This window comes from Anomaloglossus baeobatrachus, chromosome 4 (genome assembly GCF_048569485.1).
Source record: "Anomaloglossus baeobatrachus isolate aAnoBae1 chromosome 4, aAnoBae1.hap1, whole genome shotgun sequence".
Lineage (NCBI taxonomy): Eukaryota > Metazoa > Chordata > Amphibia > Anura > Aromobatidae > Anomaloglossus > Anomaloglossus baeobatrachus.
In genome coordinates, this window is record NC_134356.1 from 631,448,203 (window position 1) to 631,470,955 (window position 22,753).

General features: G+C 53.8%; 1 protein-coding gene across 1 annotated transcript in view; it reads left to right on the plus strand.

Annotated features, from left to right (window-relative positions):
* Positions 1 to 22,753, plus strand: part of ADAM9 (ADAM metallopeptidase domain 9) — a 162,642-nt gene that overhangs the window by 60,544 nt on the left and 79,345 nt on the right. The window contains exon 4 of the mRNA XM_075346380.1: positions 12,032 to 12,110. Within this exon, the coding sequence (XP_075202495.1) occupies positions 12,032 to 12,110 (79 nt within the window). The remainder of the gene's footprint in view (positions 1 to 12,031; positions 12,111 to 22,753) is intronic.

The window sequence follows — 22,753 nt, forward strand, 5'->3', positions numbered from 1 at the left end:
CATCCAGCATGGACACGCAGGCAGCCGGCGGGCCTCCAGCATGGACACGCAGGCAGCCGGCGGGCCTCCAGCATGGACACGCAGGCAGCCGGCGGGCCTCCAGCATGGACACGCAGGCAGCCGGCGGGCCTCCAGCATGGACACGCAGGCAGCCGGCGGGCCTCCAGCATGGACACGCAGGCAGCCGGCGGGCCTCCAGCATGGACACGCAGGCAGCCGGCGGGCCTCCAGCATGGACACGCAGGCAGCCGGCGGGCCTCCAGCAAGGACACGCAGGCAGCCGGCGGGCCTCCAGCACGGACACGCAGGCAGCCGGCGGGCCTCCAGCACGGACACGCAGGCAGCCGGCGGGCCTCCAGCACGGACACGCAGGCAGCCGGCGGGCCTCCAGCACGGACACGCAGGCAGCCGGCGGGCCTCCAGCACGGACACGCAGGCAGCCGGCGGGCCTCCAGCACGGACACGCAGGCAGCCGGCGGGCCTCCAGCACGGACACGCAGGCAGCCGGCGGGCCTCCAGCACGGACACGCAGGCAGCCGGCGGGCCTCCAGCACGGACACGCAGGCAGCCGGCGGGCCTCCAGCACGGACACGCAGGCAGCCGGCGGGCCTCCAGCACGGACACGCAGGCAGCCGGCGGGCCTCCAGCACGGACACGCAGGCAGCCGGCGGGCCTCCAGCACGGACACGCAGGCAGCCGGCGGGCCTCCAGCACGGACACGCAGGCAGCCGGCGGGCCTCCAGCACGGACACGCAGGCAGCCGGCGGGCCTCCAGCACGGACACGCAGGCAGCCGGCGGGCCTCCAGCACGGACACGCAGGCAGCCGGCGGGCCTCCAGCACGGACACGCAGGCAGCCGGCGGGCCTCCAGCACGGACACGCAGGCAGCCGGCGGGCCTCCAGCACGGACACGCAGGCAGCCGGCGGGCCTCCAGCACGGACACGCAGGCAGCCGGCGGGCCTCCAGCACGGACACGCAGGCAGCCGGCGGGCCTCCAGCACGGACACGCAGGCAGCCGGCGGGCCTCCAGCACGGACACGCAGGCAGCCGGCGGGCCTCCAGCACGGACACGCAGGCAGCCGGCGGGCCTCCAGCACGGACACGCAGGCAGCCGGCGGGCCTCCAGCACGGACACGCAGGCAGCCGGCGGGCCTCCAGCACGGACACGCAGGCAGCCGGCGGGCCTCCAGCACGGACACGCAGGCAGCCGGCGGGCCTCCAGCACGGACACGCAGGCAGCCGGCGGGCCTCCAGCACGGACACGCAGGCAGCCGGCGGGCCTCCAGCACGGACACGCAGGCAGCCGGCGGGCCTCCAGCACGGACACGCAGGCAGCCGGCGGGCCTCCAGCACGGACACGCAGGCAGCCGGCGGGCCTCCAGCACGGACACGCAGGCAGCCGGCGGGCCTCCAGCACGGACACGCAGGCAGCCGGCGGGCCTCCAGCACGGACACGCAGGCCAGCCGGCGGGCCTCCAGCACGGACACGCAGGCAGCCGGCGGGCCTCCAGCACGGACACGCAGGCAGCCGGCGGGCCTCCAGCACGGACACGCAGGCAGCCGGCGGGCCTCCAGCACGGACACGCAGGCAGCCGGCGGGCCTCCAGCACGGACACGCAGGCAGCCGGCGGGCCTCCAGCACGGACACGCAGGCAGCCGGCGGGCCTCCAGCACGGACACGCAGGCAGCCGGCGGGCCTCCAGCACGGACACGCAGGCAGCCGGCGGGCCTCCAGCACGGACACGCAGGCAGCCGGCGGGCCTCCAGCACGGACACGCAGGCAGCCGGCGGGCCTCCAGCACGGACACGCAGGCAGCCGGCGGGCCTCCAGCACGGACACGCAGGCAGCCGGCGGGCCTCCAGCACGGACACGCAGGCAGCCGGCGGGCCTCCAGCACGGACACGCAGGCCAGCCGGCGGGCCTCCAGCACGGACACGCAGGCAGCCGGCGGGCCTCCAGCACGGACACGCAGGCAGCCGGCGGGCCTCCAGCACGGACACGCAGGCAGCCGGCGGGCCTCCAGCACGGACACGCAGGCAGCCGGCGGGCCTCCAGCACGGACACGCAGGCAGCCGGCGGGCCTCCAGCACGGACACGCAGGCAGCCGGCGGGCCTCCAGCACGGACACGCAGGCAGCCGGCGGGCCTCCAGCACGGACACGCAGGCAGCCGGCGGGCCTCCAGCACGGACACGCAGGCAGCCGGCGGGCCTCCAGCACGGACACGCAGGCAGCCGGCGGGCCTCCAGCACGGACACGCAGGCAGCCGGCGGGCCTCCAGCACGGACACGCAGGCAGCCGGCGGGCCTCCAGCACGGACACGCAGGCAGCCGGCGGGCCTCCAGCACGGACACGCAGGCAGCCGGCGGGCCTCCAGCACGGACACGCAGGCAGCCGGCGGGCCTCCAGCACGGACACGCAGGCAGCCGGCGGGCCTCCAGCACGGACACGCAGGCAGCCGGCGGGCCTCCAGCACGGACACGCAGGCAGCCGGCGGGCCTCCAGCACGGACACGCAGGCAGCCGGCGGGCCTCCAGCACGGACACGCAGGCAGCCGGCGGGCCTCCAGCACGGACACGCAGGCAGCCGGCGGGCCTCCAGCACGGACACGCAGGCAGCCGGCGGGCCTCCAGCACGGACACGCAGGCAGCCGGCGGGCCTCCAGCACGGACACGCAGGCAGCCGGCGGGCCTCCAGCACGGACACGCAGGCAGCCGGCGGGCCTCCAGCACGGACACGCAGGCAGCCGGCGGGCCTCCAGCACGGACACGCAGGCAGCCGGCGGGCCTCCAGCACGGACACGCAGGCAGCCGGCGGGCCTCCAGCACGGACACGCAGGCAGCCGGCGGGCCTCCAGCACGGACACGCAGGCAGCCGGCGGGCCTCCAGCACGGACACGCAGGCAGCCGGCGGGCCTCCAGCACGGACACGCAGGCAGCCGGCGGGCCTCCAGCACGGACACGCAGGCAGCCGGCGGGCCTCCAGCACGGACACGCAGGCAGCCGGCGGGCCTCCAGCACGGACACGCAGGCAGCCGGCGGGCCTCCAGCACGGACACGCAGGCAGCCGGCGGGCCTCCAGCACGGACACGCAGGCAGCCGGCGGGCCTCCAGCACGGACACGCAGGCAGCCGGCGGGCCTCCAGCACGGACACGCAGGCAGCCGGCGGGCCTCCAGCACGGACACGCAGGCAGCCGGCGGGCCTCCAGCACGGACACGCAGGCAGCCGGCGGGCCTCCAGCACGGACACGCAGGCAGCCGGCGGGCCTCCAGCACGGACACGCAGGCAGCCGGCGGGCCTCCAGCATGGAAACGCAGGGAGCCACAGTGAGGCGGCCGGTCGCCCGCACAGTGAGGTGGCCGGTCGCCCGCACAGACAGGCGGCAGGGGGGCGCCCGCACAGACAGGCGGCAGGGGGGCGCCCGCACAGACAGGCGGCAGGGGGGCGCCCGCACAGACAGGCGGCAGGGGGGGCGCCCGCACAGACAGGCGGCCGGGGGGCGCCCGCACAGACAGGCGGCCGGGGGGCGCCCGCACAGACAGGCGGCCGGGGGGCGCCCGCACAGACAGGCGGCCGGGGGGCGCCCGCACAGACAGGCGGCCGGGGGGCGCCCGCACAGACAGGCGGCCGGGGGGCGCCCGCACAGACAGGCGGCCGGCCGACCGCACAGACAGGCGGCCGGCCGACCGCACAGACAGGCGGCCGGCCGACCGCACAGAGAGGCTCCGGCCGGGGGTGAGGGGGGGGGAGGGAGGGAAATCAGCGCTGGGGAGATTTTACTGTACCTGCAGCAGCACAGGCAGCGCTCCTCTCTGTTATGCCACGTCTACTGGGATGGTAGGAGGGAAAAGCAGGGAGGCGGAGAGAGAGTGGGTGGGCGGAGCCCGGGAGCCGGCCGTCCCGATCGTGGCAACGGGACAAACAACGTAAAGCGTGAAAGTCCCGCTGTATCCGGGACGGTTGGGAGGTATGGGGTAAGGGATAATGACACTGACACTCGGGGTACAGGATAATGACGCTGACACTTGGCTCTCACCCACAGCACCCTGAAATCCCTCTATCAGCACCCAGCTTTCCTATGTTCTGATATTTATCTTGTCCTCAGCACCCAGCTTTCCCATATCAGAGCATGAGAAAGCTGGGTGCTGAGAGATGTATATCAGAACATGGGAAAGCTGGGTGCTGAGAGATGTATATCAGAACATGGGAAAGCTGGGTGCTGAGAGATGTATATCAGAGCATGAGAAAGCTGGGTGCTGAGAGATGTATATCAGAACATGGGAAAGCTGGGTGCTGAGAGATGTATATCAGAACATGGGAAAGCTGGGTGCTGAGAGATGTATAGCAGAGCATGGGAAAGTTGGCTGCTGAGGGAAAGAGCCTTTTTCCCTCAGCACAAAACATTTCCATCCCATACTTGTATCTTTGTCCCCCCTGTATAAAGTTCTCAAAATACTATAACAGCCCCCACATAGCCTTCCAAATAATTGTATAAAGGGTCTCACATAACCCTTCATATATTAGAATGCAGATACATAGCCCTCTATATATTATAATGCACCCCCATAATCCTCCATGTATAAAGTAGCCCTTCAATTATAATGCATTTCCCATAGTTCTCCATGTATTAAAATTCACCCCATAGTTCTCCATATATTATACTGCACCACATAGTCCTCCATGTTTTATAATGCACTTCCATAGTCCGTGTATAAGGTAGCCTCCATAGTCCTCCATATATTATAATGCAGCCCCCATAGTCCTATATGTATTATAACACAACCCCATAAAACTTCAGATGGTATTATGCAGCCCCATACTCCTGCATGTATAATGCACCCCTATATTCCATGTATAAGGTGTCCCTTCATTTTGTATTATACAGCCCCCCCCGACCTCCATTTTAATGCAGCCCTATAGACCTCCAGTATAATGCAGCCTCATAGACCTCTATGTATATTACACCTCTATATTCAATGTATAAGGTGTCCTTCATGTTTATTATGCAGCCTCACCAGGCCTCCATATATAATAATGCAGCCAACCTCTCCAGGCCTCCATGTATAATATAGCAGCCAGCCTCCCAGGCCTCCATGTATAATATAGCAGCCAGCCTCCCCAGGCCTCCATGTATAATAATGCAGCAGCCTCCCCAGGCCTCCATGTATAATAATGCAGCCAGCCTCCCCAGGCCTCCATGTATAATAATGCAGCCAGCCTCCCCAGGCCTCCATGTATAATAATGCAGCCAGCCTCCCCAGACCTCCATGTATAATAATGCAGCTAGCCTCCCCAGACCTCCATGTATAATAATGCAGCCAGCCTCCCCAGGCCTCCATGTATAATAATGCAGCCAGCCTCCCCAGGCCTCCATGTATAATAATGCAGCCAGCCTCCCCAGGCCTCATGTATAATAATGCAGCCAGCCTCCCCAGGCCTCCATGTATAATAATGCAGCCAGCCTCCCCAGGCCTCCATGTATAATAATGCAGCCAGCCTCCCCAGGCCTCCATGTATAATAATGCAGCCAGCCTCCCCAGGCCTCCATGTATAATAATGCAGCCAGCCTCCCCAGGCCTCATGTATAATAATGCAGCCAGCCTCCCCAGGCCTCATGTATAATAATGCAGCCAGCCTCCCCAGGCCTCATGTATAATAATGCAGCCAGCCTCCCCAGGCCTCATGTATAATAATGCTGCCAGCCTCCCCAGGGCTCATGTATAATAATGCTGCCAGCCTCCCCAGGCCTCCATCTATAATAATGCTGCCAGCCTCCCAGGCCTCCATGTACAGTATAATGCAGTCTCCCCAGGCTCCATGTACAGTATCATGCAGCCTCCCCACCCCAGGCTCCATGTACAGTATCATGCAGCCTCCCCACCCCAGGCCTCCATGTACAGTATCATGCAGCCTCCCCACCCCAGGCCTCCATGTACAGTATCATGCAGCCTCCCCACCCCAGGCCTCCATGTACAGTATCATACAGCCTCCCCACCCCAGGCCTCCATGTACAGTATCATGCAGCCTCCCCACCCCAGGCCTCCATGTACAGTATCATGCAGCCCTCCCACCCCAGGCCTCCATGTACAGTATCATACAGCCTCCCCACCCCAGGCCTCCATGTACAGTATCATGCAGCCTCCCCACCCCAGGCCTCCATGTACAGTATCATGCAGCCTCCCCACCCCAGGCCTCCATGTACAGTATCATACAGCCTCCCCACCCCAGGCCTCCATGTACAGTATCATGCAGCCTCCCCAACCCAGGCCTCCATGTACAGTATCATACAGCCTCCCCACCCCAGGCCTCCATGTACAGTATCATGCAGCCTCCCCACCCCAGGCCTCCATGTACAGTATCATGCAGCCTCCCCACCCCAGGCCTCCATGTACAGTATCATACAGCCTCCCCACCCCAGGCCTCCATGTACAGTATCATGCAGCCTCCCCACCCCAGGCCTCCATGTACAGTATCATGCAGCCTCCCCACCCCAGGCCTCCATGTACAGTATCATACAGCCTCCCACCCCAGGCCTCCATGTACAGTATCATGCAGCCTCCCCACCCCAGGCCTCCATGTACAGTATCATGCAGCCTCCCCACCCCAGGCCTCCATGTACAGTATCATACAGCCTCCCCACCCCAGGCCTCCATGTACAGTATCATGCAGCCTCCCCACCCCAGGCCTCCATGTACAGTATCATGCAGCCTCCCCACCCCAGGCCTCCATGTACAGTATCATACAGCCTCCCCACCCCAGGCCTCCATGTACAGTATCATGCAGCCTCCCCACCCCAGGCCTCCATGTACAGTATCATGCAGCCTCCCCACCCCAGGCCTCCATGTACAGTATCATACAGCCTCCCCACCCCAGGCCTCCATGTACAGTATCATGCAGCCTCCCCACCCCAGGCCTCCATGTACAGTATCATGCAGCCTCCCCAACCCAGGCCTCCATGTACAGTATCATACAGCCTCCCCACCCCAGGCCTCCATGTACAGTATCATGCAGCCTCCCCACCCCAGCCTCCATGTACAGTATCATGCAGCCTCCCCACCCCAGGCCTCCATGTACAGTATCATGCAGCCTCCCCACCCCAGGCCTCCATGTACAGTATCATGCAGCCTCCCCACCCCAGGCCTCCATGTACAGTATCATGCAGCCTCCCCACCCCAGGCCTCCATGTACAGTATCATACAGCCTCCCCACCCCAGGCTCCATGTACAGTATCATGCAGCCTCCCCACCCCAGGCCTCCATGTACAGTATCATACAGCCTCCCCACCCCAGGCCTCCATGTACAGTATCATGCAGCCTCCCCACCCCAGGCCTCCATGTACAGTATCATGCAGCCTCCCCACCCCAGGCCTCTGACCACCGTGTACTCACTTTATATATATAAAAAAAAAAAAAAACAAGTACTCACCGATCTTCTCCTTCCACTGCTGCTCTGTCCTGACGTCTCCTTGTTCCACTGCTGCTGTACTCCCTGCTCTCCTCCTTCCACTGCTGCTCGTCCTCCTCTCTCTCCCGGTGCTCCGGTCGGCGTCCTCCCTCCCTGCGCTCTGTGCACTCGGCACAGCAGTCGCACAGGAGTGACGTCACCGCGCAGGCACAGGGGGAGTATGATGATGCAGAGCGGCGCTGGCCGCTCTATGCTTCATTATTACTGTGCGCGGTGACGGGGGAGGGTGGCCCCGGTGCCGCCGCTGACATCGGGCAGGAGGGCCCGGTGTCGGGGGCGGGCAGCGGGTCATATAGTGGGCGCGTGCACTGTGACAGATCAGCGCAGCTTCTCTCTCACTGAGAGGAGCTGGCTGCTGATCTGTCGGGTCCCCGCGGGCCCCAAACTGCCCGGGCCCGGTCGCGATGGCGACCGCTGCGACCGCGGTCGTTACGCCCCTGTCTGCCACGCTATTCCTGTCATGCGATGTTCGGTTCCAGACTCATTAGGGGTCACCAGGCTTTGTTCACACTGCAGAGCCTGACAGACAACCTGATATCTTCTAGTTGTTCAGCCAGAGCCGGGTGTCAGCTGTTTCATGTGCTCTGTTTTTCAGTCCTGCAGGGGTTAATTCCTGCTGATCTAGGAACTCTGCTAGGAGCTCAGGTTGCTAATTACCAATCACTGCTTCTTCCTATATGAGTCTGGTCCTTATTATTATAGCTTCAGCTTAGCTCCAGCGATTCCGGTCTGTGTGGTGATACAGTCCATGGTGATCTGTAGTTGCGATTTTGTGTGGTGTGGAAGTTTTCCGGTGTTTACTTCCTTCTCTTTTTTTTTTTATCCCCTGTACACTTATAGTCTCTCCTTTGTGATTGAGTGCAGTGTGTACAAGTTTTCGTACTCTCTTGTCCGCGTCATTTCTGCGGGGTTTTGTTGCCTTGTTTCCGATCTGCCCCAAGGGTGGGGGAGATGGGGAGTAAGATCAGGGCTCAGACATGAGTGAGGGTCACGCTGGAGGCTCAGACCTGGCTACCATCAAGCCTATTTCCTGAGAGAAGGGACAGTGCGGGGTCTCAAGTCTGAGGGCAGCTTAGGAACCACTGTCCTGTTATTTCATACCCTGTGGCAATTCCTTTTCTGGCTGTCAAGTGCTGCTTTTGGCTTTTTGGAAGCCCTATAGAGAATGAATGGAGTGGCAATGGACTTCCAACCTGCTACTCCAATGTTGTAACTAGGATAAAAGTTTCCCGTTCACTGGGACCTGCACAGGTGGATGAGTACCATCCTGTTTTTACTGAACAAACCCTTTAAGGCAGCGCCACTCCACTGAAATCTCACGCGTGTGTCCTATAGTCACATTCTCAACACATTCGCAGAGCAACCTTTAACGGGACGATCGGCGCATGCGCAGGTTTTCAGAGGAGCTGTATACGGGTTATTGGAGGATGACAGACTCCTATTAACCCTTTTTAAGTATGTTATCTAGGTGGGGGGTTGTTTTTTGTTTTAATTTTTATCTAAAACTTAATAAAATGTTATATTTAACCACCTTCATACGAACGTTTTGGTTGTTATATGTGTAGTTGTGTAATTATAGTCCGGTGTCTGTTCATCACGTGCGTCTCAAGGTCCAAGAGCGGCAGAAAGTACCGGAGAGATTAAGGATTAAGCAAGTTAACGAGCACTCGCAGGTTCCTTAATTACCGTCACATCCACAAGTACGAGAATTGCAGCAGATCTTCCATCCAGTTGTTGGGTGGAAAATTTGACAGCGTTTTATAGCTGCAGCAAAGTGGGTGAAATATGTGACCTCACAGCCCCCCCATATTACTTATCTAGCCTAACGAGTAGCACATATACTCCAAATCATGGTGAGAACTTGAAGCTTTGACTTCTGCGGGTTATACACTGATTTATTGAGATTTTTTATTTGCTCCAAGTTTCACTCCACAATCTTCATTTCTTCATTTTCAGACCCCATGTTTTGCAGTTTGCAGCCTGATCCAATTTTTACAACTTTTTTTTTGTTTTGGGAGTGTCCTCTCCCTGCAATACAGGCTGGATGTGAGATCTGCGTATGCATGGAGATGCCGTCTTCTCCTGCTTTCTTATATCAGCACAGCTTCTTTCCTGCACCTATTTCCTCTCCATCTGCTGTGTGTTACTTGCAGCCTATTTTCTTAGAGACTCAATAAAACTGACTTGCTGTGCATAATGTTCTGTATTTAGAGCTTATTTTAAACACTTCAGGTTTCCAAAAACATAAAGCGGTTAAAGAGAAGTGACCCGACCTTTCTTCAGGCGGCTTCCACTATCTAGCTTATGCAATACAAGAAAAAAAACAAACGCCAGAAGCAAAGATTTTTCAAAAGATGTTGACATGTTCCACCCGTCAAAAGACGTCGTGTGCGCAATACCCTAAGGGTATATTCACACCGAGGGTTTTTTTTTTTTTTAAAAATGTGGATTTTGAAGTGGCAATCCATGTAGAAAAAATTACTAGGTGTGAACATACTCTGAAATCTACCACTGCTGATTGAGAAATTCTTCAGTATTTCTATGTATATATGTGGGTGTGTAGGTGTATGTATGTATATATTACACACTACATACACACGCATATACACAAACACATAACTACAGTTGAAACCGTAAGTTTTCATTCGCCTTCTATAAAGACACATCTGCAGGTTTTTCACTCTGCTCTATATAAAGACACATCTGCAGGTTTTCCCCCTCTGCTCTCAATAGAGACACATGTGCAGGTTTTTCCTTCTGCTCTCAATAGAGACACATCTGCAGGTTTTTCCCTCCGCTCTCTATAAAGACACATCTGCAGGTTTTTCACTCCGCTCTCTATAAAGACACATCTGCAGGTTTTTCCCTCCACTCTCTATAAAGACACATCTGCAGGTTTTTCCTCACTATATGACATGAAATCTGAATAAACATTTCCTGTTTTAGGTCAATTAGGAGCCAAAATTATTTATGTTTGCCAAATGCCAGAATAATGAGAGAGAATGTTTTAAGGCATTTTTATTACTTTCTGCAAAGTCAAAAGTTTCCCTCCATTTCATTACTATTTGGTACCATTGCCCTTACACTGTATGACTTGGGTGAAGCGTTTTGGATCTCCTTCCACAAACGTCTCACAATAGTTAGTAGGAATTTGAGCCATGTTTGTAGGTCGCCTTGCTCGTACCGGCCTTTTCAGCTTTGCTCATAAATTTTCAATAGGATTGAGATCAGGGTTTTGTGATGGCCACGCCAAAATATTGACTTTATTATCCTTAAGTTACTTTGTAATGATATAAACCATAGAAAAGTCTGATCAATAGAGGATCATATATAGCAAAACCAAAAGTGATTTTGCCCCACTTTGTAACCAGTTTGGCAGTAGCTTCGGGTTATTGTCCATTTGGAAGACCCATTTCTGCCCAAGCTTTAAGTTACTGGCTGATGTCTTGAGATGTTGCTTCAGTATTGCCACATAATCTTCTTTCCTCATGATACCATCTATTTTGTGAAGTGTACCAATCCCTCCTGCAGCAAAACAGCCCGACAACATGATGCTGCCACCCCTGTGTTTCACAGTTGGAATGGTGTTCTGGTCATTATGGCCGAACAGTTTAATTTTATTTTCGACAGACCACAGAACGTCTGCAAAAATTAAGGTCTTTGTACCTTTGTGCATTTGCAAACATTAATCTGGGTTTTTAATGTTCCTTTTGGAGTAATGGCTTCTTCCTGGCAGGGTGAACTTTCAGCCCATATTGATACAGTACTCACTTCACTTTGTATAATGATACAATCTTACCAGCTTCCGCCAGCATCTTCACAAGGTCTTTGGCTTTTGTTCTTGGGTTGATATGCACATGTCTGATCAAAGCACGCTCATCTCTGGTACACAGAACCCGTCTCCTTCCTGAGCGGTATGATGACTGGACATTCCCATCTTGTTTGTACTTGCATATAATTGTTTGTACAGATGAATGAAGCACCTTCAGGTATCTGGACATTGCACCCAAGGATGAACCAGACATGAGCAAGCCCATAATTCTCTTCCTGAGATCGTGGATGATTTCTTTTGACTTTCCCATGATGCTACACAAAGAAGCCGTGTGTTTCAGGTGTGCATTAAAATACTGTACATCCACAGGTGTGTCTCTAATTAACGCTGGTGTTGCAAATAAACCTAAATGCAAAAACCTGTGATGTCCAATAATGGGGAGGGGGCAATTTTACAGTCTCACGGTACCCCTTAATGGCAAAACTCTGACCTTAAAAGCTCCTAGACTCCCAACGCGTTTCATAATCGTATAATCCTCAGGGAATAATGGCCAGGGGAGCAGAGACTTCATAATCATCCATAACGGACCTCCACACAATGGTGACCGGGCATAACAAAGCGCTTTGTATATGATTCTAAACAGAGGCAGCGATTAGTAACCAAGGTGTGGTTATTATAGGGGCTACATGCCCTACACGGGTGTGTGCTTGGTTTGCACTGTCGGTATGAGCTGACTGACTTCCTTTAAGGGGTTATTATTTATTTTATTTAATTATTTTTCTTCTTTTCTGCAGAGATTTATTAACCAAAGATTTCACGGTGTACACCTATACAGAGAATGGGACTAGACTGGCGAGCGCGCTCCATGAACAGGTATGTAGTAATAGAGACTCATTGTATAAGGCTAAAAACAAATATAAAATTTAGTGTGAGGTCGGAGCGTCCATCACTGTGGTAAGGAGAAGGATGCCATCATTGGGATTTCCAGGATATTACACAGGTCTTCGATGGAGGGCCCCGCGCCCTTCGATGGAGGGCCCCGCGCCCTTCGATGGAGGGCCCCGCGCCCTTCGATGGAGGGCCCCGCGCCCTTTGATGGAGGGCCCCGCGCCCTTTGATGGAGCGGCTCGCGCCCTCTGATGGTTGGGCTCGCGCCCTCTGATGGTTGGGCCTGCGCTCTCTGAGGGAGGACCCCGTGCTCTTTGAGGGATGACCCTGCGTCCTCAGGCTCAGGTCTTGCCCCTCTTATTTTGCTGGTTCATGGAATTCAGTTGGACCTACACACTGCTCATTGTCCTTTGTCATATCCCTTTAATAAACCTGTGAGCTCTCCTCTATTTTCTGTACATCTCTGTTTGCCCGTAAAGCAAAAGTGCTGGAGCCTGTTGTCCAGCGCATTGTTCCTCTGCTGCTCCTCCTGGAAATATCTGAATAAGTTGAGAACTTCCTGTTACTATTCCCCTTATGTTTGAGACGCCATCAAACACTGTACAATAGAGATGAGTGAATCCATTCTCGGGACTCTGGTCAGTATTCCCTGGACGGAAGCCCGGTGATCCGTCTCCTATTTGCCGGATGTGCTTTTGAATAGTCAGCTTGGTGTGTCTTCATGTGTGCATGGCTCCACCATGATAGTGCGGATGCCGGCCGGTAGAAGGAGGGTAGCAGGACCGTACTGCTGGACCAAGGGTTTTGAAAAGTCTCATGTGATCTCCAACCAAAGGGATTTTCATAACTTTGTATCTCGTGACTCAAGTCGTGTAGCATGGAGCCAGACGAGGCGGCTGGACTCGGACTCTTTGGGGTGACCCGTGGCCAGACGTATATTTTCTCGCAGACCGGATCTGTGCTTTTGACACTGCTCGGTACTTCCTGAGTGTGAGGACAGTTTTACGACCTGGTACATTGTGTGCCGTCCTGTGGTCAGAGACGGAGCCCGAGCTGGTATACGGGAAAGGAATAATAAAGGTCAGCAGTCAGCGGACTTCAGTGAAGAATGACTACGCGTCCTGGAAGATAACTGTGCGACATTTCCTATCAACTGACTCAGCGCCTCGATCTCTGAACTCCAAACTATTCTCGAAAGTCACAGTGAGGAAGTCCTTGAGCACAGATCACCACTGAGTATAGGAGGAATACAGCTGAATCACCCCTTAGGCACGGCATAGTGACTTCTGTTTCTTGAGATGTGACTCATAATTTAAGCAGTCCTTTAATTGCCACTTGCTCAGAATGGCCGTGTAGTGTCTGGGTGCATTATAAAGGGAGAGGTATTGGCCCCTCCTTTGGACTTCCTACTATCTAAAATGTGGGATCCCTGACCTCTGTTTCTCCAAGGCAAGGAGGTAGATATTGGCAAAAGACTGGATAGAGCAGTGGCCACACATTTTTTGTGTTTTAAAAAGAGCCTTGAAGGAGAACCAGTCACCAAGTCAAACAAGGGTAGTTTTTGGCTCTTCTTTTATTCTCTCTATTCCCCTGAGTATTCTGTTTTGTTTCTCTAAAATCCGTCAACAATTTCAGAAATATTTGCCTTATTATTTAGTGCTAATGTTTGTGTTTTTTCCCCACAAAGTTCCTCGGGGGCGTGAGTTTAGGTTTTTCTGCATAATTACCTTGTGAGACACGCCCCCTTGTAAAGTCCAGAAAAATTATCACTAAATAAAAAGGCCCATATCTCTAGAACCGTATGGTGGATTTTAAAAAATCAAAAAACTGAACATTCAGGGGAGCAGCAGGAATAAAAGAAGATCAAAAACAGACCACTTTTGACCTGGTGACAGGGCCTGTTTAAGCATTCTTTAGCGCCCTTCCAGGTTTCAAAGGTAAAAAAAATACAGTATTCACAAAATAAATGAAATTTCTGAAATCTCATGCACTCGCTGCTTATTTTCTTTTTGTGTTTTTTTTTTTTCTTCAACTTTTTATTTTGAAAAGATTTTTTCAACATATTTTACAACCAAAAATTAAGACAAATACACAGGTATCAGAAACAATTCTCAGGCATGCAGTCAAATACAATGCAAAAAGGGCATATCAGAAGGAAAATGGAAAGTAAACAGTTTGTTATCCCATATAAGAGTAAGAGAAGATAGAGGTCAGGCCCAACCCGGAGGTCTCGTTAGTAAATTCTCAGATCCCATTAATATATAGCGCAAAAACATCTAATACAATAGAGACCTTCGCTATCCTATATCTGGTATGAGTCCGCAAAAGTGTCCCACAAAGACCAAGTTGTTATAAACCCATCCATTATGTTATGAAGCTGGGCCGTTAATCTTTCCATATTTCTAACATCTGTTATCCGAGTATACAGATCTGAAACAGACGGAGGCGCCACTCTTTTCCAGAACAATGAAACTAAGCACTTGGCAGCTGTGAGGATATGAAGCAGCAATTTTATCTCTGGTTTACTTAGAAACGATGGGAGGGCATTAAACAGGTAGACCACCGGGTCCCTGCTTATATTTTTACCAACCAATCTGTCTATCAGGGTTTCCACCTCCCCCCAGAAACCTTCTATGGCTGGGCATGTCCAAAATATATGATATAAGGATGCCCCGCTGAGCCCACATCTCCAACAGACATCTGGGCAAGCATGGTTAAACTTATGCAATAGCTCCGGGGTATGGTACCATGTCATAAGGACTTTAACTTGGTTTTCCTTATAGAGAGTACTAATTGAGGACCTGAATGTCCTCGCCCAAATGACCGACCAGAGTGCCTCCGACAGCGGTCTCCCCACCCATCTCCTCATATATGTATGTTTCACTGTGTCCGAGGGATTCCCCGCCACCAGTATTGCATAAATGGCTGAGATTAGTCCCCTGGTCGAGGACCGGCCTGAGCAGAGTCTCAAATGCCGAGGGGCGGCCTACCTCCCCCTGTCCCATAACATCCGCATAGAAGTGTGATATCTGTTGATACGAGAAATATAGATGGAAAGGTAGCTTATATTGGTGTCGCAAGTCCAAAAATGGCTTGAGTTTTAATGTGGTTGGATTAACTATATCCCGAAAGCAACAGAGACCTGCTTCTGCCCACCGCCCGACCACTTCTGGGTTCATGCCTGAAGTTAGATGTGGGGTGAACAGGAAGGGGGTCAACAGGGAAGACTGTGATGCCAACTGGAACTTCATCCTACACTGTCGCCATAAGTCTCTTGTGAATGCCATTGGGCCCAGGAGATCTCTAGAGGGGGTTTCGACAGGTCGACCCCAGATTAGAGAGCTTGGATGAAAAGGAGCCATCCAAAGCTTCTCTATTTCTGTCCATTTATTGAAAGCTGGTAAGGTCGTCCAGGAGGCCAGGCAACGTAGGTGTGAAGCGTAGTAATAAAGTGTAATATTCGGGCAGGACAAGCCTCCCTTAGTGCGTGGTGCACATAGGACCGAATCTGGAATTCGATGTCGTCCCGAGTGCCAAATAAAATGCAAGAGCGATGATTGAACCTTTTTTAGCACCCCTAGGGGTACTCGTACTGGGAGAGTTTCAAACAAGTACAGGAATTTAGGAATGATTGACATTTTAATTGTGGCAATTTTACCTAGAAAAGAGATCTGCAAGGAAGACCATTTCTTTAGACTATTTTCAACTTCTCGTATCAAGGGTGGGAAATTTGCCTGATATATTGTCTTATAGTTAGAAGTTATCTTGACTCCGAGATATCGCAGAGAATCCGTGCGCAAAGAGTACTTAAAATTTTGTTTAAGGGACTGTAATTTAACCTCCGGAATGTTGAGAGGTAAGGCCTCAGTTTTGTCCGAGTTAAGTTTATATCCCGAGAACCTAGCATATTGGGCTATTACCGTGTGGAGATTTGGTAGGGAGATCACAGGGTTGGTCAGAGACAGCAGGACGTCATCCGCAAATAAGGCTATTTTGAAGGATTTCTCCCGCACTTTGATCCCCATAATATCTGGGTTATGTCTGATATGCGCCGCCAGTGGCTCAATGCTAAGAATGTAAAGCAGGGGGGACAACGGGCATCCCTGCCTGGTTCCGTTTCTGATAGGGAGGGGCCCTGAATGTGCATTGGGGAGGCGGATTGTTGCCGCAGGGGAAGAATACAATCCCCTGAGCTCCGAGACAAATGGCCCCGACAGGCCAAAATGGTCCAAAACAGAGAACATGAAGGACCAGTCCAGCCTGTCGAAAGCCTTCTCCGCATCTAGCCCCACAAGAAGTGCTTAAATTCCCCCCCTATTCACCACGTCCACCAAATTTAAAATCCTTCGAGTGTTGTCTCCTGCCTGGCGATAACGGACAAAACCTACCTGATCCTTATGGATCAGATGTGGGAGCCAATTGTTTAAGCGGTCAGCCAGTAGTTTAGTGAATATCTTAAGATCCGAGTTTAGAAGGCTAATAGGACGGTAACTCGCACACTCCAAAGGATCCTTTCCTGCTTTAGGAATAACAGTTATATATGAGTGTAGGAATGTGTTTGGAATGGCGTCACCCTCCATGAAAAGGTTGAAAAGGTGTGTTAGATGGGTGGACAGCTCCCCCTCAAAGGTCTTATAATATAGATAGGTAAACCCATCAGGGCCTGGGGCTTTGTGGCCTGGTAAGTCCTTAATGATTTGATGAATTTCCTCTGGCTCCACCTTTCGATTAAGGTCCTCCAATGCCTCCTGAGACAGTTTTGGGAGGTGACAGTCAGTCAAATAGTCATTTAATATTTTTGTTCTATTCGGATGCGTCATTGGTAACCGCGGGGGGATAGAATACAACGACGTATAGTATGTGTGGAAAAGTTGAGCTATTTTCGTGGGGTCATAGTGAGGGGTGCCTGCAGTATCTTTTATTGCGCATGGGGCACTAGTTATCGCTTGGTCTCTAAGCTTTCTAGCTAGCATCGTATGGGGCTTATTACCGTATTCATAGTATTTCTGGCGGGAGTAATGCAGGAGTCTTTCTATGTTTCCATGTGAGATCTCTTTTAGTTTAGTTCACAAGTCTATCACTTTTTTCAGGCGAGTTTTAGTGGGGTGGGATTGAAGCTGATTCTCTGCTGTGCGGAGGTCCCTTTCGCACTGACGGTAACGCTGTTGTGAATCCTTTTTGAGTTTAGAAGACAGGGCTATGCATTCTCCTCTAACTACTGCTTTGTGGGCCTCCCATATTAATGGGAAAGATGGGAGGGACTGAGAATTCTCTGTAAAGTAGTTCTGTATGACCTTACGAAGAGATTCTTGAGAGGTGTTGTTGGTGAGTAAGAATTCGTTCAGTCTCCAGTGGGTGCGTTTCAGGAGGGGGGTTGTCAGATTAAGAGATATCAACACAGGGGCGTGGTCCGACCAAGTGATACTGCCAATTTGTACATGTTGGAGTGCTCTAAGTGTAAGGATATTGCCCAAAAAGTAATCAATTCGGCTATGCGATTTATGGGGATGTGAGAAGAAGGTGTATTGCCTCGCCGTCGGGTTATCGATTCTCCAAAGATCAAATAATTGATGTTTGCGGATCAATTTGCGGAACCCAGTGGATAGATGTGGTGGTCTATGTGAGCCTGCCGGATGTGAAGGTGCAAGCATTCTATCAGCCTTGTCTGAGAATACCGTATTAAAGTCTCCTCCTATGATGTGGATGGTCCCACGGTCCCTCGGGAGGCGTGACAACGTTGAACAAATAAATCTAAGCTGGTTAGAGTTTGGTGCATACAGGTTACACAAAATTAGTGGTATTCCATGGTACCTTGGACGATCAAAAAACGACCTGAGGGATCTGCTTCCCACTTACTCACTTGGAGTGGGCAGGTGCGAGAGATCAGTATTGCCACCCCTGCCTTCTTCTTTGTGGTTGTGGCTGAGAAGGATTGGGGAAACCAATGGCGGGCAAAGTTAAAGGAACTTTTCTCTGTGAAGTGCGTCTCCTGCAGAAACACCACCTCTGCCTTTGATTTTCGCATCACTTGGAGGACCAGCCTCCTCTTTACATCAGAATTCAGCCCCTTAACATTAAGGCTCATTAACCTAGCCATCCCAAAATCTCAGCATACTCTAATGTAAAGGCTAATGCCCGGTACCTCCACTTGGTGTGTGTAAGAACTGCACTCCATGAACCCCTCTGCATTTGGTGAGATGCATACCTGTAAGTCAGGGGTGGGGAACCTCCGGCCCGCGGGCCGCATGCGGCCCGCCATGACCTTTTATGCGGCCCCCGGGCACATTCCCGGGGGCTGCAGTGCTGGGGCCGCCAGCCCTTTAAATGACCACATGCACTGTTTGGGAGAACCAATGGGCTCTCCCGCTGTCCAGTAGCGTAATCAGCAGTGTGTGCCCGCCCCTCTGTCCCCTCGTGCTGCGTGTGTGCCCGCCCCTCTGCCCTCCGGAGCGATGTGCCCGCCCCTCTTTCCCCTCGTGCGGTCTGCCCGCCCCTCTGCCCTCCGGAGCGATGTGCCCGCCCCTCTTTCCCCTCGTGCGGTCTGCCCGCCCCTCTGCCCTCCGGAGCGATGTGCCCGCCCCTCTTTCCCCTCGTGCGGTCTGCCCGCCCCTCTTCCCTCCGGAGCGATGTGCCCGCCCCTCTTTCCCCTCGTGCGGTCTGCCCGCCCCTCTGCCCTCCGGAGCGATGTGCCCCCTCTGCCCTCGGAGCGATGGGCCCGCCCCTATGTCCTGTCGTGTGGTGTGACCGCACCTTTCAACTTCAGAGCGATCTGCCCGCCCCTCTGCCCTCCGGCCTGCACTGTCTCCGGTGCTGTGTGCGCGCGCCTGCACTCTGCTCCTCGTCCAGTACTTTGTGTACCCTCCCCCCAGAGTTGTGTGCAACGATCAGTGCTGTGTCCCTCACCCCATGCTGTCTATCACCTCAGGTTTGTGGCTCCCCAGTAATGTCAGGGCTCTGCAGGTGCTGTGTGCAGAGCCCTGACATTACTGGGGGGCAGTGCTGTGTGCCCTCCCAATGCTGTGCATTACCCCCAGTGTTGTGTTCCCCCAGTGATGTCTGTGCCCCCCTCAGTGATGTCTTTGCCCCCAGCTCCTCTCCCCCAGCCCTTCTTTTTTTCTGTATGCCCCCCAGCCCCTCTTGCGTTGTGTATGCCCCCCAGACCCTCTTGTGTTGTGTATGCCCCCCAGTGTCTCCTGTTATGTGTATGCCCCCAGCATCTCTTGCGTTGTGTATGCCCCCAGCGTCTCCTGTTATGTGTATGCCCCCCCAGCACCTCTTGCGTTGTGTATGCCCCCCAGCACCTCTTGCGTTGTGTATGCCCCCCAGCGTCTCCTGTTATGTGTATGCCCCCCAGCTCCTCTTGTGTTGTTTGCCTTCAGCGTCTCCTGTGACTTATACATCACATTGGAGATGCTGGGGGCATATACATCACAGGAGACACTGGGGACATACACAACACAGGAGGGGCTGTGGGCATTTACATCACAGGAGGGGCTGGGAGCATATATAGCTCCTCATGAGATGTATGTGCCTCCAGTGTCTCCTGTGATGTGTATATACAGCAGTCCCAGCGTTTCCTTTCTGTTGTGTATACGTCAGTCTCAGCGTTTTCAATGTGATGTATATGCCCACAGCCCCTCCAGTGATGTATGTGCCTTCAGTGACTCCTGTAATGTATATAGAGCAGTCCCAGTGTCTCCTATGTGTTGTGTGTGCCTCCAGCGTCTCCTATGTGTTGTGTGTGCCTCCAGCGTCTCCTATGTGTTGTGTGTGCCTCCAGCGTCTCCTATGTGTTGTGTGTGCCTCCAGTGTCTCCTATGTGTTGTGTGTGCCTCCAGCGTCTCCTATGTGTTGTGTGTGCCTCCAGCGTCTCCTATGTGTTGTGTGTGCCTCCAGCGTCTCCTATGTGTTGTGTGTGCCTCCAGCGTCTCCTATGTGTTGTGTGTGCCTCCAGCGTCTCCTATGTGTTGTGTGTGCCTCCAGCGTCTCCTATGTGTTGTGTGTGCCTCCAGCGTCTCCTATGTGTTGTGTGTGCCTCCAGCGTCTCCTATGTGTTGTGTGTGCCTCCAGCGTCTCCTATGTGTTGTGTGTGCCTCCAGTGTCTCCTATGTGTTGTGTGTGCCTCCAGCGTCTCCTATGTGTTGTGTGTGCCTCCAGTGTCTCCTATGTGTTGTGTGTGCCTCCAGTGTCTCCTATGTGTTGTGTGTGCCTCCAGTGTCTCCTATGTGTTGTGTGTGCCTCCAGTGTCTCCTATGTCTTGTGTGTGCCTCCAGTGTCTCCTATGTCTTGTGTGTGCCTCCAGTGTCTCCTATGTCTTGTGTGTGCCTCCAGTGTCTCCTATGTCTTGTGTGTGCCTCCTATGTGCTGTGTGTGCCTCCAGTGCCTCCTATGTGCTGTGTGTGCCTCCAGTGTCTCCTATGTGTTGTGTGTGCCTCCAGTGCCTCCTATATGCTGTGTGTGCCTCCAGTGTCTCCTATGTGTTGTGTGTGCCTCCAGTGTCTCCTATGTCTTGTGTGTGCCTCCAGTGTCTCCTATGTCTTGTGTGTGCCTCCTATGTGCTGTGTGTGCCTCCAGTGCCTCCTATGTGCTGTGTGTGCCTCCAGTGTCTCCTATGTGTTGTGTGTGCCTCCAGCGTCTCCTATGTGTTGTGTGTGCCTCCAGCGTCTCCTATGTGTTGTGTGTGCCTCCAGCGTCTCCTATGTGTTGTGTGTGCCTCCAGCGTCTCCTATGTGTTGTGTGTGCCTCCAGCGTCTCCTATGTGTTGTGTGTGCCTCCAGTGTCTCCTATGTGTTGTGTGTGCCTCCAGTGCCTCCTATGTGCTGTGTGTGCCTCCAGTGTCTCCTATGTGTTGTGTGTGCCTCCAGTGTCTCCTATGTGTTGTGTGTGCCTCCAGTGCCTCCTATGTGCTGTGTGTGCCTCCAGTGTCTCCTATGTGTTGTGTGTGCCTCCAGCGTCTCCTATGTGTTGTGTGTGCCTCCAGCGTCTCCTATGTGTTGTGTGTGCCTCCAGTGTCTCCTATGTGTTGTGTGTGCCTCCAGTGTCTCCTATGTGTTGTGTGTGCCTCCAGTGTCTCCTATGTGTTGTGTGTGCCTCCAGTGTCTCCTATGTGTTGTGTGTGCCTCCAGCGTCTCCTATGTGTTGTGTGTGCCTCCAGTGTCTCCTATGTGTTGTGTGTGCCTCCAGTGTCTCCTATGTGTTGTGTGTGCCTCCAGTGTCTCCTATGTGTTGTGTGTGCCTCCAGTGTCTCCTATGTGTTGTGTGTGCCTCCAGCGTCTCCTATGTGTTGTATATGATTTATCAAATATTATTATCACAAAGAGTTGACTGCGCTTCAGACCGAGACAGAAAAGCAGTTGTGAGAAGAAACATGATTAGTATCATCCAACATCACAGCCGCACCAAAGAGAAGCCGCTCCGGCCGCCACAGTAGGGGTGAGTTAATTGACCAAATATAGCCGGGTAATTTTCACATTGATAATTTTGTGCGGCCCCCGAAGGTTGGTAGAAATTTCCAAATGGCCCCCGGCTGAAAAAAGGTTCCCCACCCCGGCTGTAAGTAGAAGATAGATATAGAAAAACAGAAAAAAACATAACTATGTTTGACCGAAAAAATAGAAACTTTTCAGTTATGAGATAGGTGTATGGTAAACGACACCACTCGTCCACTATCCCAGTATCAGAGCCGACTTGCATTCACTCTAAATAGAAACTGACACACTAAGTACAACCTGCACTGTAAACCAACGTGCGACTATACTAGTCAAGCTCTGCTAGTGGGTGAGTGGTGAAACTCCACAGAACAGACCCTCGGGCCCTCGCCCTCCCCCAGGATTCCGGAATGGGGAGACATCCCCCCCCCCAAAAGTAAGGCAAAAGGTCACGGAAAAAACTATAAAAATGGGCCCATCAACCCCAATTGAAGACTATGAGTAGCCATAAATGTGTAGGAGGGCACTGTCAAGTAGGGCCCTTTTCTCTTGAACTCCTAGGTCGCCGTTTGCGGGGTGAAGTAGTTGGTTGCCACGTCGGAGGAAGCGGCGGCATCTGTTGAGGCAGAGTCCAGTCTGGTAAGTCTGGAACAAGGAGATCAAAAACCCGACAAAAAGGCTCCAGGTCTGCAGGGGCCCGGAGGGTGGCCGACGCCTCTCCGCGCCGTGCAGTGAGGCTAAACGGGAACCCCCATCTATAAAGAACCTTATGGGCCTGCAAGGATGACAGTAGAGGGCGGAGAGCCCTCCGTTGTTGTAATGTTATCCACGATAGGTCTTGAAAAAGCTGGATCTTGGTGCCCTGGTACATCACTTGTTTTGGCGGTCGGGCTTTGAGCATTATTTCTTCTTTAAGTTGAAAGTCAATGATGTGACATATAATGTCTCTTGGGTTCCCCTTTAGATTTTTGGGGCGGAGAGCTCTATGCGCTCTGTCCATGGGTATTGGGTTATCTGGGGGCCGCTGGAGGAGCGAATTAAATATGGTTTGCAAGATTGTGGTGACTTCTTCCTTTGATTGGACCTCAGGCACGTCCCTGACCCGTATGTTATGTCGCCTGCCTCTGTTATCCAGATCTTCAGCATGGCGTTGTAACTCTCTTATGATGTCAGCTTGAGAGGAGGTTTGGGATTGGAGGT